This window comes from Falco cherrug, chromosome 3 (assembly GCF_023634085.1).
Source record: "Falco cherrug isolate bFalChe1 chromosome 3, bFalChe1.pri, whole genome shotgun sequence".
NCBI lineage: Eukaryota > Metazoa > Chordata > Aves > Falconiformes > Falconidae > Falco > Falco cherrug.
In genome coordinates this window covers 72,267,935-72,281,269 of record NC_073699.1, presented here as the reverse complement: position 1 = coordinate 72,281,269, position 13,335 = coordinate 72,267,935, and the positions used below count along the sequence as shown (strand labels likewise).

Genomic DNA, 13,335 nt, shown 5'->3' with positions numbered 1-13,335 from the left:
AAACCAAACCCCAAAACGGGGAATGGGTAACAAATAAATGAATAGTTCTTCTTCCAGAGTGGGAGTTTCCAGAGGAAAAACAGAGGCTACAGTACACTTTTTGGCCATGGCCTCCAGTGTATGAGGTGCTGTACTGTGCTTTGCAAAGGAATATGCTACCAGAGGAAAGCCATACACTGCTACAAAAGGCATGCTCTAGGAAGGACAAGAATAAAGTTGGCCATTGCTCATTTTACCTAGATCTGTACAGAAGAGAAATCCAGAAGGGGGAGACAAGGCAACAATAATCTCTCTTACTGAGGATACTGAACTATAGAGTTTTCTGTCCCACAGAAATGAATGCAAGGCAGATCTACTGAGAATCCAATGATACAAAGATCGGTAGCATCCAAACCCCCTTGCTTTCTAACCTCACCTAAGAGGGAAGCTAGTGCGGCTGGGTAAGGAGTCCAATATAATAAAACTCACTAACAGCAGACTGTTATTAAGCAAGGTACCCTTTATTGCAGCGCTGGGGCACGCTGGGGATAGCTCCACCATAAATGTTCCAACAATCTGGCAAGCTTTCAGAGCTATATACCATGAAGTTACACATATACACGAGATTTCCTGGAACTCATTAACACATGCAGATGTCTGGTCCACACAGTGCAGTCATCTGTCTGAGTGGCTGGGGTCGTTGGGGTCTTCTATTGTTGCCATTCTTTTGTAACTTTCTTATCTTTATGGTCCTGCACATCTCTGTAAAGTGAGATTACCCAGGCATCTCCTTATCCCACAACCATCCCACAACCACCCAAGCCTCTGCAGTTTCCTTGTTCTCCAGGCCTCCTTATCTCATAACCATCCCACAACCATCCTGAAGCCCCTTTTGTTCAGGTAAGTATCTACGGTGCTTATGGCATCTTCCTTGTTCTTGGGCCTTAACCCATTCACCAGAGCGAGACAGTGACTGGTCTATCAATAGATAAAAAAAGTATGGTATCTAAAAGTCGAGTCCAATATGGCAGAATGGTGAATATTTGCAGAAGAAAAGCAGTGTAAAATAGCATAACGGATTCAAACAGAGTTCAGGCTTTGAAAACAGTATTTAGAAAAATTGTAAGCAGCTGGATTATGTGTATATCTTCTGAACCACATAAGCTTAGACAGTTTTAGCTGGAGGCTGTGTCTTCAAAATTCATACTCTCACTTAAAAAATGAAATCTGAGAGCCACATGGTTATGAAATTAAGTTTTATCATTTGAATCAGAATGTCAGTAAATACATGCTACCTCCAAGAGAAACAGCTTTAACCTGTAAAATAAGTGGAAACTGCCCAATTTCAGCTCAGCTGAGGGCTTAAGATCATTTTATGATACCTACATTAAAACAATTACAAGTAACTGCTAACTGAAGCATGGAGACAGGAAGAAGTACCTTATGTAAGACTCAGCCGCACAAAGACAATTCAGCTCTGTATCAGGTTTGGAAAAACATAATTTGTTTATTTTTCTCATGCCCCTCAGTTATCTTCTGGAATGACAATTGCCTCCTACACAAAAAGTAGTATTATCTCTGATTTATTCAAAATGTGTAAACTCAATTCACTAGTGCCAAAGGAGTCAAAGCTGAGCAGTTAAAATACTGAAAGGAGAAAGATGCCTCTTCAGCAGAAAAAGCTTTTCCTTTCTTTTCTGAATGTCACATCAAGTGCCTTTAGAATACTACTTACAGGTGAAGCTTTAGCAAGTGGACCAAAAAATTTATCCAACGTATATAAATATCTCACATTGTCTTTAGCTTCATTGGCAGCAACTGTTATACTAACATCCTAAAGGGAGAAAAAACAGAAACAGAATTAATACTGTCAAAATTTACTGAACAGGTTCTTGCTCTTTTATAGTGCGTGCTACCACAAGACTATGATTCCATCTTACAAACATTTTCTCACAGAAGTTTTCTCAAATAATTCAAAAATTCTTCACATATGAAATAACTGCTTTTACATGCAAAACCTGGTAAGATCTACCTGGCAATCAGCAACATTTTGGACGCGATTTGAAGGAACTCCTTAATTAGACCCCCAAAGTTTCTCCTTCCTGATAGAAATACAATAGTGTGGTGTCGACAATCTGACTTAAATTTTACATTGGTTTTAGCACAGTACCCAATCTACATAACTTAGGCGAGATCCCTAAAATGTACCAGGGTGTTTCCCATATTTTTTTAATAAACACTTGTTAAGGAAAGTGAGTTCAAAACTAATGCCTGTATATCCCTCTGTTCATGACAGGTGGAACTATCCAGTCCTTTGGAGGCAATACTGTATGAAGAAAGAAATGTAATTCATCTTCCTTGGCTTGTACTGGCTCTGTACAGACACTCTCATCCAAATTCCATTTATCATATAAGTCTGCAAATATGTTAAGCAGAAAATCAAAAACTCAGTAAGGTGACACTGTTTTCCTGGTCTGTTTTCAAAACAGAAGAATATCTTCTTAAGTGCCAGAAGATCTACATTCTGGTGTTTGGAGGGGGTTCTGATTGGATGTACATGTACAGAAAATGTACGGCTCATTTTCTGGGTTGCCTACAATTTTGATTGATAAGTTTACATTACAAATACCCACTTATCTGAAGTAGCAGTAATGCTACAAAAAGCCAGCTGTCAATAATTCTAAAAGCAATATGATGAACTTTCAGACATCTCTACAGTTGGCCTGCACAGGGTACAGCTGGAGAGAGACAGAAAAATGTTATATTGCTGCATTGCTCTACTTTTGCACCACCATTTCACCCACTATGTTAATGAAAGACACATTACAGAAGCATTGACTTCTTTTCAAGTTATCTAATTTCAATATCATCGGTGTTATGTATTTCAACAAACGGGTAATAAATCACAGTACAAAACCAGCATAAACACACAAAACTATTTTTAGCATTGTGTTCAGTTCTGTGTGTATCACAAACGTGGTACTCTACTCATTTAAAACTTTCATTAAAACAGTAATTACCAGCTCTTTCCACTGCTTTAATGTCTTTGATCTTGCCGCCTGAAGTATACTTATAATTTTCTTTACTCTTGAACTCTTGATCTCATCTAAAAGGCTTTTAAGAATGAAACACATTTAATACTCTCTTTGGAAGGAAAGTTTACATTTATTTTTAGAAAGATTTTTTTTTAAGTTCTGTGAAAAATAATGCAGGGATTTAACCTGTTAAATGATGACATTCTTGTCTTCCAGTGTTCCAGCTCTGCAGATGGACCAATGTCATCAGCTTCTTTTCTCATTTGTTCACTCTCCGCTAAAAATTGTCTGATCTGTTTGATCCAGATCACAACCGCTTCTTCAAGTTTCTCTGTGACCTCTGTGTTACTGCCTTCAAAACCACAGAATGGGAGAGTCTCATAAGTACCAAGGAATAAATACTGAACTTTAACTACAGAAGTGAAATATCCTTGTCAAACATAAACTGCGACTCTATGTAAGCTAAATATATTCAAATCAGTGACCAAGAACAGGGAAAGATTAAGACTGTAACAACAAGATGCACACACATACAACTTTTATCTACCTACTCTTGTTACCATTGCATATCCTTTACAATGGAAACAGTTAAAAATACAGTGAGTTCATAAGGAAAAAAATACAGCAATGTTATTTTGGGAGGATCATGTTTCAGAGGTCCAAGAAATGCATTAACCATTATGTATATATTTTCCTGTTTGTATTTCATAAATAAAGGCTTACTTCACATTTCTCTTTCTCCCACTGCAGCCTATTCCATATTAAAAGCATCACATAATGGACAACATTATTAAGTCACAAAAATCCCTGTGATTTATGAGTCAGCATGTCTTTTAAATTGCCCTAGCAGCTGAAGGAGTCCAGTTCACTTGGTGCATTATATTTAGGACTTGTGGCACTTGTGCTATGAAATGGATCTAAAGAACTTGTCTAGCTATATAATGTTATTGTATCATCTTAAGGGTCACTAGTTCTGTGGAAGCCGTCCTGCCATAGGCTCATGTAGGGTTAAGAGGAATTGCAAAGTATTGACTGGTTTGGCATTATTTCTGAAAGTCTATGTGGTGATAAGAAATGGTGGAAAGCTATTGTTCTAAGAGACATAACTACTCTTTTTCTTACATATACATCTCTGCATATATATACATTTGTATAAATGCATCTTCTTTAGCCCTCCAAGCCAAACGATATTGGATAGGATTTTCCCAGTGTCTAAGAAAGTGAAGAGTATACACACACTAGATGGCTTCACTCAGCAACTACTTGGCCAGCAAACTAGGAGGAACACAGGCCACTGTGTACATGATGTCAAGGAACTGCCTAATCCTTTAAGATCTATGAATTAAAGGATGGCAAATGATTGATGATTTTATGATTACAGAGTCAAAAACCTGGCAAAAGCAAGCAGAAAATTTATATAGCTCAAGGAAGACAAATAAATTATTACAAGTAATTTTTTTCTAATGATATAACATTTATTTTGTAACAGCATCATTGTGTTTGCTTTGCCATAGGAATCACTCACCTGCAGTTATGTAGTCAGATGGGTTTTGTAAGTTGCTAATATAAATATCAATATCCACTTTTTTAAGCTGAACTTTATCTTCTAAATTCTGTCTTGATGATGACAAAGTACCCACAAATTTATCTACTGAATACAGAAAGTCTTGTATCTGGCTGTTCTTCAAGCCTTCTTTCACAGCTCCCCAGTTCTGATCATTTTATGATTTATGCCAGAAAAAAAAAAAAAGTAAAATGAGGGTCAATTGTTTGGGTTTTGAACACAAAAGGTATCTTATCTTTCATTAGAAAGGTATTTCTTATTCATGGCAGTATATTAAGATTTATCAGTATGTCCTTTAAAATACACTCATCTGTACTATAACATAAATACTTTAAAGTGTGTGTTGATTTATTTATTCTGTTAGACAAGAAGAGATAAGCAAGAGGCTCTCGAGAAATAAAAAAAAAGTCTCCCTGCTCTCACTGTCTTCACACTGAATTATCTTTTTTTTTTTTTTTTCCAGTCCGGTTTGGTGCGCTTTGAACAGTGAAGACAGATTCTAACCTCCCTTCCTGCACCTGGCTGAGAGAAAATGGTAGCATACAATAATAGCATACGACAGAATCATTCTTGACAGACACTAAACTTCATGATATTTTCTACTTTTGAACATGTACTTCTGGAGGCAACAGAACAATCTGTGATGCTTTGTGAGTGCCTCTGAACAAGGACAACTCAAAGAAGCTGGATGCTTTGTCTGTGATACAGTGCTTGCTGTCCATGCTCTAGAATAAAATCATGGACTGATCCCTTGTGCTGCCAGAAGGACTTAACACTTTCAATCCAGGCTTAACTTAGTTTTAATAGTCATCACAGTTTTACCTTAGCATGGCTGCTATGCTATATTCTCCTTTGTCATGAGCATTACAGCTAGTGCTATTGCTTGAATATAAACGATAACACTTATCTACAAATTGCATGACTCCCATGAAAGCCTGTATCAGGCTTGTACCTTTCTGCATCCTCTGTTTTATCCTCAGCTGATGCACAAATAGGACTGCAGCAGCCATTTGCCTTAATTTCACATGCTCTTGAGAAAAAAAAAAAAAAAGAGTAGCCATTTGATTACCTGTTGTGACTTAAGTGCTGGTATCATGATTTGGGACAAGAAATGTTCCAGGCCCTGAAGGATATTTCCATTAGCACAATCAAATATGCCAAAATTCACCTCCTTCAGGAAGAAATAAAAATCAGCAGAGTGCATATGAACTTCTGTGACATTTTACTACTTGAGTGAAATTCAGACACATGACAGATGCATGTACAGTCCATAACCATGTAGGTTCCATGGGATATTGCCCCCCAGTTTGGATTGGACATAGACTAAAATTCAACCAGAAATTCCAAGACTTGCCCTTAAGCTTGAGTCATCAGAAGAGTCAGTCCCATATTGTAGCAACACTCCAGAAACCAATTAAAATTAACCATTTAATGTCAATGCATTAATTATTCTTAAGGCAATTATATGTCTGTACTTCTGTTTTAGAGCAACAGCTTCCATCTATCATAAATGCCTAAAAAAGGACAACAGAGGTATCAGGCAAGAAATGCTTCTGTCAGTTGTGCGGTTCTCTCCAGTTCATTGTTAATGAGCTCATACTCAGGAAGCTTTTCTTTACCAGGAACATGGGCAAACACTGGAACAGGCTTCCTAGAGAGGTGGTGGATGCCCCAAGCTTGTCAGTGCTTAAGAGGCATTTAGATAAGGCACTTAGCAATGTGCTTTAACTTGGTCAGCCCTGAAGTGGTCAGGAAACTGTCTGGTCTAGCTAATGTGAAGCAAGAAGTGGTAAATTGCTGCAGCTGGGGACAGGGAGAGAGACTAGTGAATGGAATTTTACTGCAGAACATAAAGCACAAATTGGAATAAGTGAGGGATTACATCTTTTTCCAACACTATCCGCTTATGGACTGGTTGGCTCTGCTGCTGCTGGCATTCTGCTTACAAGTATATACATCCTAAACATGGGCCGTGTGCTTTCTACAACCCATAATGATTAGCCATTTTGGCTCTGCGTATGGCTCTTGTTAGTAGAGAGGGAGTCTCATTCAGAACTTCTGAACTGCACATACACCGATTTTGCCTCCATCATAATGAATGCTTTACTGATATGGGGGAAAGTGTGCTGAGTTCTGGCTGGGAGGCTTCTACTCCCAACTTTTGCCTTTGCAAAGACAGCAATTCAGAGTGTTTTAGGAACAGCAACGACAAATGAATTGACACTTGACATTTTTGGCTATCTTGATTACTTCACTAACGTTTTCCTTGCTAGTTCCCCACTTGCATGCAAAACAAGAGCATTTAAGACATTTAGTTGTTATGCATGGGTGGAATACTACTTCCTAACAATATCACAGTATTATAATCCACCTAGAGTACAAGAGGGTAGAAAACTCTCAAAAAGTGCAGGAATTATGGATGACTATCAAGGCATCATTCTGCCTGAAGAAGTGCTTACAAGGAAGAGCAGGTTTCTTTGCATGTTTGAACGTGTTCCCTGGGAGGCGATGCCCACAAGGTTGCTAACAAGGAAATGTTCCTAAACTATTTCCTTCTGCCAGAGGCTGCACTAGTAAGACAGCAGAAGAAAAGGACAGAAGAAATGAAGACATGAACTGACACCTATTTTTCCCCTTCAGATGCTTTTAACAATGCCAGTTTCTCCCATACGACAATGTTTGCATTTGTTGCAGAGAGTGGGAGACAGGGAAAATGAAGTCTTTCAACACTTCCGATTTTCTAGGACAAAGTCAACATACAAGCTGATCCATTTCTTTCCACAGGACACTGAAGGTTCATCTATTTCTCTTGAGAAATAGGGGACAAAACCATGTATTTTTAGGGGGTTCTCTGGTTCTCCTTCCAACTGTTTCTACACAAATCTTCAGGATAAACAAAAATTTGGCAAATCAGTCTGAGCCTGAGCTCCAAGCCTCATCAGTGTGAAGACTGACTGACTGAAAATTAGGGCTTGTTTTACCTTCTATAGCATCTAAAAATATTGCTTTGTATAAGGAATGAAGTTTGATGACAGCTACATGACAGCCCCTGCTAAAAGAAGGTGATCACAAAAGAACTGAGAGGAGGCACCTAGGCAGCTAACTGAAGAGTTTGGACAACCATTCTGACAGGTACCCAAGCGAAGCAGCGCCGCAGGACTGACAGGGCATGAGAAGAAGAAGCCTAGAAATTACTTTTACACCCCTGGATGAGGTATTTGCAAAAATATTGTTACGAACCAAGTGACTGACAGAACTGAAGCACTACCATGACTGTAGCTGGAGAAAAAAACACTACAGCTTTGGCCTTCTCAAATAGAACGCATCAATCTATTGGTGACAAATAAGGAGAAAATCTGTACTACATAAAAATAAGTGCATCAATACTTTTGAGAATATGATTTCAGGCCTATTACATTTTTTGTTTAATGTCTATTCTTAGATATATCTGGATGCTCTTCTATTGCAAATATTCCCCAAGTACATGAATATCTCTGAAAGACAGAAAAGGCTGTTACAGTACTTTTCTTATACACAACTAAAGCTACTTGGGGCAGGAAAACCTTACTTTAGTTAGCTTCAAGTATGATCTTTATTTTTTAAGTTTAAAAGATCCAGTTATTTAAGTGCAGCCTTTTCATAATTTAGGTTTATTACCTAAAAGAAAATTTCCTGGTTTAGGTATTTATTCCTTATTGCCATTAAAATGTATTTTTAATGACTGATTAAGAATGAATATTTATTAATTAAAATCTTGTTTTTAATAATACTGCAGTAGCTAATTTCCAAATCATTAGAACATCACTTTATCATAAACACTTATTCAGATGAAGAAGAACTTCTGTTAAACAGAGAACCAGACCTTTTAATGAAAGCACTCCTCACTTCTTTTTCTGACTGCAGTGGCATGAATAACAATCTCCAGAAATATCAAGTACACTGCAAACACTGTATAATTTTGGTCTGACCTGGGAAACATTTGATGCAGTTATAACTTTATCTGATGTCCTTAGGAAAAATGCACAGGTTCCTTTAAAGTCCTGTAAAAAGGACAAAAACATGCAGTTAAAAAAAATATGCATGTATAATTTACTTCACAACTTAAAAATGTGCTGAAAACAAAATTGTTAAAATTTAGTTACTCAAAAAGGTAATTTAATTTTTTAAAAGGGAATCTAAACATTACTACAACCTTCTGATCCAAATACTTTTTAGCATGTATTTTCGTCTTTTTGATGGACTGAAGTAATGTAAAAGTTTCAAATCAGTACTGCAACAATGCTTATTTTTAATCTATTAAATCTAATAATAATTCATCTATAACAAATTTCAAAAGCCATTCCAATTGGTCCGACTGGCAGAGGAATGAACCTCACTTCTCAGAAAACAAGGTAGAATTCTTCAGCTATGTCTTTTCTAACGCAACAATGTTAAAATAAGCTCATGGGGGGGGGCGGGGAGCGGGGAAGATATCACCATGCCTTATTCAGAGGAAATTGTATATGGTACACCCAATGCCCCCCAAATTGATGTAAAGAAAGAAAACTAGTAAGAAATCTTAATGACTACTCTGAATACACTGCAGATTAATGTTTAGACATTACAGTGAAGAGGTACTTATAAGAATTTGAATGGAATAAATAAATTATTAAAGGTATTTTGGGAATAATATTTAGTATTATTATATGAAAAGAAATACAGAACCACTGAGGAACAGTACTGTTAAACTAGAAGCACACAAGCACTGTAAAATACTTAACATGCAGTCATTAATAAAAATGTTAGGATCTGCAATTTTTTAACAAGAGTTTATTTGACCTGCTGTCCTCTCAGATAGTTAAGCCCATTAATCACTACTTCTTTAGTGCTGAACTCCAACCTCAGCTCAAGAAATGTTGGGAGACTTTGCATTATAAGAACATGGACCAAGTACTTAAATATATATCCAAAAATTACAAAAAGCTGTTTAACACTGCACAGCTATTATGTTTTTTCAATATTTTACTTTATAAATGTCATCTAATGAATTTTTCAACCATACCTCAGTAGAACCCATGGTAATAAATAATTTCTTCTGAAGCAGGCTGCTCATTGACCCATCTGACGTCGATGATGCATTTGACTTTTGCTAGCAATTTAATTATAAATAAGAGGTTAATAAAATAAAAACCATTATAACACAAATACCTCATCCTATTTGAGTACGTGAATTATAACTAAGGTCATTCTGAACCAGATAGTAATTCCCTGACAGAAATTGTGAGCTTGTCTTTATTTAGAGAATAAACTTTGCATGAATCTCACAATCCCCAGTAAACAGTTTCATAGCGTTGAGCTTTCAGAAAAAAAGCTCAAAGAAGGGGGAAAAATATCAGAAAATATAATAAAATTAAAACTGGAGTGTTTCCTAGAGCAAGTTCCTCCATGGAAACAAACTGGATGGCTTGCAGAAAGAATCATGTGCCTGGTCTGCAAAGTTATAATTGTGAGTGGGACTCACAAGCAACACTGCCAGCTAAATCCTACCAACAGTGGAAAGGAATTTAGTTTTCAACCCATGTCTTTAACCATACATCACTTTGAAAAACTTTCCCTCTGTGAAGATATGCTGCCACTGGTTTCTTTCCACTGAGATATATCTACAACCTCTTCTCTTCAAAGCAACGAAAAAGTTTAAGCTTAGTAAAGACCGGCTTCCCTCTAATTTTCTGTCATGCACTTTGGAAAATAATCTGTTGAAACCTGGAATAATGTAACAGAAAACTCTATGGAAGAAGCCTGCCGGAGTATTTCTCTTTCAAGCTGGGGAGAGGCCTCTTCCTAAAATCTCAAATGTTCAGGTCCTGCTAGACTAAACGTGTGACGTATGATACACAGCAATAGCTCCCCACTTCCACCCCAAAACAACATCTTCTAACTCGTATGCACAGTCTCAGCTGATCGTGCATCCAAGTTGGTGAAAAGGAGAGATAAGCAGCACTGAAGAAAAGATCTTTGACAAATCTTTGTATGAACATGCCTACTAGGTCAGGCCAACAGTCTGCCCTGGCCAGTATTTTGTCTCCAAGAATGGACATAAATGGGTAAGAACAGAGCAAACATGTATGATACTGCCCCTGAATAATCTCCAATTCTCCAATATGTCTGAATTCTCCAAACTGACCAGAACAGTCAATATAATGACATCTCTTCACTCATCAAAATGGAGTGGAAGATGCTAGAGACGGCATTCATATACTCCATCAGAAACATTTATTTTTATGCTATGCTGGTTTTGCAACAAATTTTTCATAAATTCATATTTAAACAGTTAAGAAGGCCAAAATAAAACAAAATTCATGGAGAAATGAAATGTTTCACTTAAACCAAGCTGGACGTTTAATTTCTGGCTTGTCAGTTAAGGAAAACAATTTCAAGATTTTTAGTTTCTTGATTTAAGTCAGAGAACATGTTAATCCCAGAAATGTGCATGAACAGTCCCAGTGAAAAGAAAAACTGATTAAACTGCTTTAACAGCTGAGCTGATTCTGTGCTTTGCAAAGCCTCCAAGCAATTCCAATAACACTCAAAAGTTCTTTTAACTTACCTAGGTTACAATGAATCTGTAATTGATCCTTGCAATGAACTGACAATCAAGCATTATCAATCAGTTTTTCTCCTCAACAAGCCTAAAACAGCACCACATGGAGACTTAGCTCACACTAACATGGCTGCTCAATGGCATAACCTGAAAGGACTGAGGAAGGACTTCTGCAGTTCAGGAATCCCACAATAGTGATGTTAGGCAATTTTAAGTTGCTTGGCACCTTCTGATATCACACACTTAGTGGAAGCTGAACAATGATTTTGCTTTTTATGAGGAGGCTTCTTCTCAAAATTGAATGGGACACAGATACATCTTGGGGACCACAACCACCTTATTTCTACTTACTGTTTTCCAAGCTCAACATTATTTGCCATAGAATGGGACAGATTTGAATATGAAACCACCTTCATTTAGAAAGAAATTGCATTACTTTTCACCCTCTTGAAACAATGCTTGGTCTATAGTGGAGTTGGTGCAGTTCAAACCAAAAGAAGACAAAATAGTTCTTACACAGACAGTTAGTTCCCCCATTCCTGTAATACATATGTTAGCTAATCTAGCCTTTTCAAACTCTGAATACTATGCCTCAATTATCTTTATCATTTTTGAAGTCTGGATTTTTACTTTACTTGGCCATTTTTACCATAGAATGGTTTGGGTTGGAAGGGACCTTAAAGATCATTTAGTTCCAACCCCACTGCCATGGGCAGGGACACCTTCCACTAGACCAGGCTGCTCAAAGCCCCATCCAGCCTGGCCTTGAACACTCCCAGGAACAAGGCATCCACAACTTCTCCATGCAACCTGTGCCAGTGTCTCACCACCCTCACTGTAAAGAATTTCTTCCTAATATCTAATACAAGTCCACCCTCTTTCAGCTTAAAACCATTCCTCCTTGTCCTATCACTACATGTCCTTGTAAAAAGTCCCTCTCCAGCTTTCTTGTAGATCCCCTTTAGGTACTAGAAGGCTGCTGTAAGGTCTGCCCAGAGCCTCCTCTTCTCCAGGCTGAACAACCCCAACTCTCTCAGCCTGTTTTCACATGAGAGAGGTGCTCCAGCCCTCTGATCATCCTCGTGGCCCTCCTCTGGACTCACTCCAACAGACTGATGTCCTCCTTATGCTGGGGGCCCCAGACCTGAATGCAAGTCCCAGACCTGAATATTCAAGTCCAGGTGGGGGTCTCAAAAGAGCAAGATGTTTTAAAGGTTTTTTTTTTTAAGTTTTTAAGAGGTTTTTTTAAGTTTTAAGTAATTTTTAAGTTTTCTTCTGTGAAAACAAGAACAGCATCAAACCATGTCACAGGGCATTTTCCTGTTTGCATGTAAGACAGTGTCAGTATCTAAACAATGAGATCCAAGTTCTTTCCATACTGGCATGCATAGCAAAAAAAAAATCTCTGTTAAGACATTCTGAATTTTGCAACAGTGATGTGATTTTTTTAAAAAAATGCAACTTTGTTTTTGCAGAAGTAATAACAGTAACATACCTGCAATACATCTTGGTAAAAGAAGAGCAACTTTTTAAGTCCACTAGGGGCAAAGAATTGTTCTGTGAGTTGAAACTAAGAACAAAATTACGAGTGTGGTTAATTGTGAAGTAGTTCCAAAAGACTGGAAATTTTGGAAACACATTTAATAATAATAACTTAATTAATATTTACCTTGTCATCAGAAATAATGGCCTCCTCCACTTGCTGCTCACTTAAGCCTATCCCATCTGCTAATCTTGATATCAAATACTTGTGTCTTTCATCTATCTGAGCTCTTCGCTCCTCTTTGGTGACTTTGGCTTGCTTGGCTAGTTCTTTCCTAGTTTCACTGGAAAGTACTACATTTTTCTTACCAGTTGTCTAGAAAATAAAAGTTTGTTATAGAGACTTTTTTTTACTTACTTAAGGACTCCATTTTGTATTGTTGATATTTAAGCTGGTTTCATAAACTACTTTAAGCAGGAACATAAAAAATTACATCTAAGGAATGCAGAGGGAAAAGATCAGTAATAGTTAACTTGTTACACCAGAATTATTTCTCAGTATAAAGCTGCTAGAATGGAAACTTCTGATCCAAAACTTCAGATCAGGACATCAGAATCAGATGTGGATCCAGGCCAAGGTCACAATAAAAATTTAGCACTATAAAGGCCCTAATTCAAACCTCAGCTTTGTGAAT

The 13,335-nt window shown here is 37.3% G+C and overlaps 1 protein-coding gene across 1 annotated transcript in view; it reads right to left on the bottom strand.

Annotated features, from left to right (window-relative positions):
- LOC102057332 (dynein axonemal heavy chain 5-like) overlaps positions 1-12,880 on the bottom strand; it is a 176,276-nt gene extending 163,396 nt beyond the window's left edge. The window contains exons 1-9 of the mRNA XM_055705661.1: positions 12,828-12,880; positions 12,654-12,728; positions 9,620-9,706; positions 8,547-8,618; positions 5,648-5,749; positions 4,540-4,726; positions 3,201-3,366; positions 3,000-3,093; positions 1,715-1,813 (exon numbers count right to left, since the gene is read on the bottom strand). Of these exons, the coding sequence (XP_055561636.1) occupies positions 1,715-1,813; positions 3,000-3,093; positions 3,201-3,366; positions 4,540-4,726; positions 5,648-5,749; positions 8,547-8,618; positions 9,620-9,670 (771 nt within the window). The 5' untranslated portion in view covers positions 9,671-9,706; positions 12,654-12,728; positions 12,828-12,880. The remainder of the gene's footprint in view (positions 1-1,714; positions 1,814-2,999; positions 3,094-3,200; positions 3,367-4,539; positions 4,727-5,647; positions 5,750-8,546; positions 8,619-9,619; positions 9,707-12,653; positions 12,729-12,827) is intronic.
- Positions 12,881-13,335: the final 455 nt, after the last annotated feature.